General features: G+C 46.1%; 1 protein-coding gene across 1 annotated transcript in view; it reads left to right on the top strand.

Moving 5' to 3' along the window:
* Positions 1-3,834, top strand: part of macf1a (microtubule actin crosslinking factor 1a) — a gene marked incomplete at its 5' end in the record, with an annotated part of 93,266 nt that overhangs the window by 83,908 nt on the left and 5,524 nt on the right. Inside the window, 1 exon segment of the mRNA XM_014024456.1 lies at positions 3,205-3,422. Coding sequence (XP_013879910.1) covers positions 3,205-3,422 — 218 coding nt within the window.

The raw sequence follows: 3,834 nt of genomic DNA, 5'->3' as shown, positions 1-3,834 counted from the left end.
TGTGTGTGTGTGTGTGTGTGTGTGTGTGTGTGTGTGACTTCATCCCACCTCCAGCATGAGTTATTTCATATTGTCTCTTGTGTCTCTCAGTGACGGTCACTCCTGGCTATTTCTGCTGTCGAGGTATCTACACTTCCTGTCTGTGTCTCACTCTGTCCATCTGTCCGTCCAGCTGTCCGCCTCCATCTCTAACCACAGCTGTCCTCAGTGTGTCCACATCAGGGCTGGGATTCACAGCTCGCCTCACAAACGGACCCAAAACATCCTGATAAAGTCAAACGTTTATTATAATAAATATAAAATATTCCCTAAATAACAGAATATTTATGGTCAGTGGGATGGAGGTCAGTCACAGGCACATCCATCCCTGGGTTTTGTTGACGTTTACTGCGTACCCACACAGCAAACTGCACAGTTTAATGAAACTTACGATCAGTTTTTGTGTTTTAGTTTTCAGTTAGTTCCTTTAAGGATAATAATTCAATGTTTAACATATTTTCACATTAAATTAAATTGAAATTAAAGATAAATCAGCAGCCTGCCAGTTCAAATGACAGAAATATACAGATTATTATTAAAAACAAACAAGGAGACAGGAGTTTTAGAGATCCTGGCTGTTTTAGATTTATTTTATTTTCCTAAAAACATTTTTCTTCTCATCTTTTCTTAATTCTCAGTTAATTTTCTGGTTTGTTTTCTTGGTTCAAATTTTTAAAAAGCCTCAAATGAGAAGAAAAACGTCTTAAAGAATCAAAAGTTAGATTTTGATTCAGGATTTCTGAGTTTTTAGTTTTTGCAAAGCGAGTCATGAAAATACCCCTCCCCCCGTCCTTCGTCTAAACCCTGGTCCCACCCTATTCCCACCCCGGTCCTTGTCCCACCCTGGTCCTACATTGGTCCTACTATGGTCCTACATTGGTCCGACCATGGTCCTACATTGGTCCCACCATGGTCCTACATTGGTCCCACCATGGTCCTACATTGGTCCCACCATGGTCCCACCATGGTCCTACATTGGTCCCACCATGGTCCTACATTGGTCCCACCATGGTCCTACATTGGTCCCACCCTGGTCCCACCATGGTCCCAACCTGGTCCTACATTGGTCCCACCCTGGTCCTACATTGGTCCCACCCTGGTCCTACATTGGTCCCACCATGGTCCCACATTGGTCCTACATTGGTCCCACCATGGTCCCACATTGGTCCTACATTGGTCCCACCATGGTCCCACATTGGTCCCACCGTGGTCCCACCCTGGTCCCACCGTGGTCCCACCCTGGTCCCACCATGGTCCCACCCTGGTCCCACCATGGTCCCACCGTGGTCCCACCCTGGTCCCACCATGGTCCCAACCTGGTCCTACATTGGTCCCACCCTGGTCCTACATTGGTCCCACCATGGTCCTACCCTGGTCCTACCATGGTTCTACCCTGGTCCCACCATGGTCCCACCCTGGTCCTACTATCGTCCTACATTTGTCCCACCATGGTCCTACCATAACCCCACTTACATTGGTCCCACCATGGTCCTACCATGGTCCCGCCCTAGTCCTACATTGGTCCCACCATGGTCCTACCATGGTCCCGCCCTAGTCCTACATTGGTCCCCCCGGTCCTACCATTGTCCCACATTATTCCCACCCCGGTCCTACCCTTGTCCCGGTCCCAGCCCAATCCAACCCTGGTCCCACTCTGGTCCCACCCCGGTCCCACCCTTTTCCCACTCAGGTCCTGGTCCCAGCCCGATCCTACCCTGGTCCTGGTCCCACCCCAGTCCATGTGTGTGTCATCAGGTTTTTGTGCATCGCTTCATGCAGGACTTGGTCAGACCCTGGTCTTTAGTTTCTGTAAAACTTTGATAAACCTCTGCTGATAAATAAAGACAGGAATTGGATCTAAGCGGGGAGGTGGGTGGAGCCTAAGACCTGGGCGTGGCCAGCCTGGGTTTCTAACAGCGCTTGCTGGTGTTGGCTGGTTGTTGGGAGGCGGGGCCAGGACGCACCTGGCTGGCTTCACTGCAGGCTGCACCTGTTTGTTGACTCACCTGGAAACATTTTCTGTCCAGATTTGTTTTTATGTTTCGTTTTCTTTGTGGCTGCTCCTCCAGGCTCCTGCAGGCTTCTTGTTGTCTGCTGAGGCTGCTTCACTTCCTGTCTGAGAACACTGCTCAGTGTTTGATGGAACAGACCTGACATCTTTCTTTACTCAGACTGAGAAAAACTACAAATTATCTACAAATTATCAGACCAGAGGGGGGCTTTGCTCCCAGCTCGCTTTTATTAAATACGCAACAAAAGTCTGGTAAAAATCAGGTTTTTATTCACGTTAAAGCTGGAGACTAAATGTTTAATCTAGGTGCACACGATTCACATAGTTTTAGTTTTTATTCTGCTGGATAAACCAAAGATTATGACGTTTTGACAAATTTGTTTCCCAAAATGTTAAAGTAATCATCTGATTATAACATTTATCAAAAATGATTCCTTTTTAAAGCTGCTCGTTTGATGAATTAATGTTTGTAAAGTTTTAAAATGTAAAGATTTAGTTTAGTTTTTATTATTGTTTTTTTTTGTTTTGTTTTCCTCATAATTTAACCAGACTAAGATGGTTAGAAACTAATGAAAAACAGATTTACATGAGTTTTATTTGACAAAATTATAATTAGGACCAAACGTGGCTCACGACTCATTTAATTAATTATTAGTTTTTTTTTTTTATGGAAATAGAACAGAACTTTATGACTAAATCCAACAGATTAATGTCTAAAATGCTAAAAACTTGTGATAAAACAAATAAAAGTAGATAAAACCTCCTCCTGGACAACCTTTAAATCAGAGGATTGTGAGGAAGTGTTTTTATTTTTAACGTATAAAAAGTAAAAACTATCTCCAGCTCTTTAACTCTCTGGCTTTCGTTGCGTATCTAAATCTTTTTTATTCACACGTCTTCACTTTCCTCCTTCCTCCACAAATGGCTCCAAGTTTGTAATTTTCTGACTTCCTGAACTGCCACCTGCACAAACCAAACGCTCGCTCCGCTCACGTGCACTCTCAGAACGAAACGTGCACCTGCCTGTGACGTCCGCAGCCGAAGGAAGCTGCTCCTCCTCACGCTGCTCGCTGCCTCTGCTGCCCCCTGCTGGAGGGAAGTGAACTGAGAAAATGGGTCCATGTTTTCAGCTTCCTGCTGGTTTCTGTCTGCAGCTCGAGGCCGCACCAACCTGGAGCTGAGGGAGAAGTTCATCCTCCCTGAGGGGGCGTCCTCGGGCCTGGCTGCCTTCCGCTCCCGGGGCCGCCGCTCCAAACCGGGCTCCCGCAACGCCTCGCCCACCCGCTCCTCCTCCTCTGCCTCCCACAGCGGCGCCTCCCTCCCCTCGGCGCCCTCCGCCCCCGCCACTCCGACGGCCTCGGCATCATCCCGGGTAAGAGCTGGCATTTAACTGGCCTTTTGTGGTTTTCTTCATGTGTAAAGTTTTACACACTCAATACACACTAAACTAAATAGTAAAGTTTTAAGCTGACAATCTTCCCAGGAGTAATTCACCCCAAAGGTCAGACTGTGCAGTGCTCAGAGCCTCAGTTAGCAGGTCAAAGGTCATGACTTGTTTAGGAGAAAACAGCCATGTTCATTCATGGGTTGCAGCCGATGTTGGTAAACAGCTGTGAAATGAGACGGTCTGGTCTACAGTTTGATCACGCACCGCCTCGTTTTGTCACATCGCTTCAGTTGGTTTTTTTAAGATTTAACTTCACAAAATTCAGTTTTAATAGAAAAACATCCCAAGTAAATAAATAAAAAGCATTAATAATTTAGTTAGTCAGTTTAATTTATTC

The sequence above is a fragment of the Austrofundulus limnaeus genome, unplaced genomic scaffold, assembly GCF_001266775.1.
Source record: "Austrofundulus limnaeus strain Quisiro unplaced genomic scaffold, Austrofundulus_limnaeus-1.0 Scaffold424, whole genome shotgun sequence".
NCBI lineage: Eukaryota > Metazoa > Chordata > Actinopteri > Cyprinodontiformes > Rivulidae > Austrofundulus > Austrofundulus limnaeus.
Note: the sequence above shows the minus strand (reverse complement) of the source record. Positions and strands in the feature narration are given on the sequence as shown.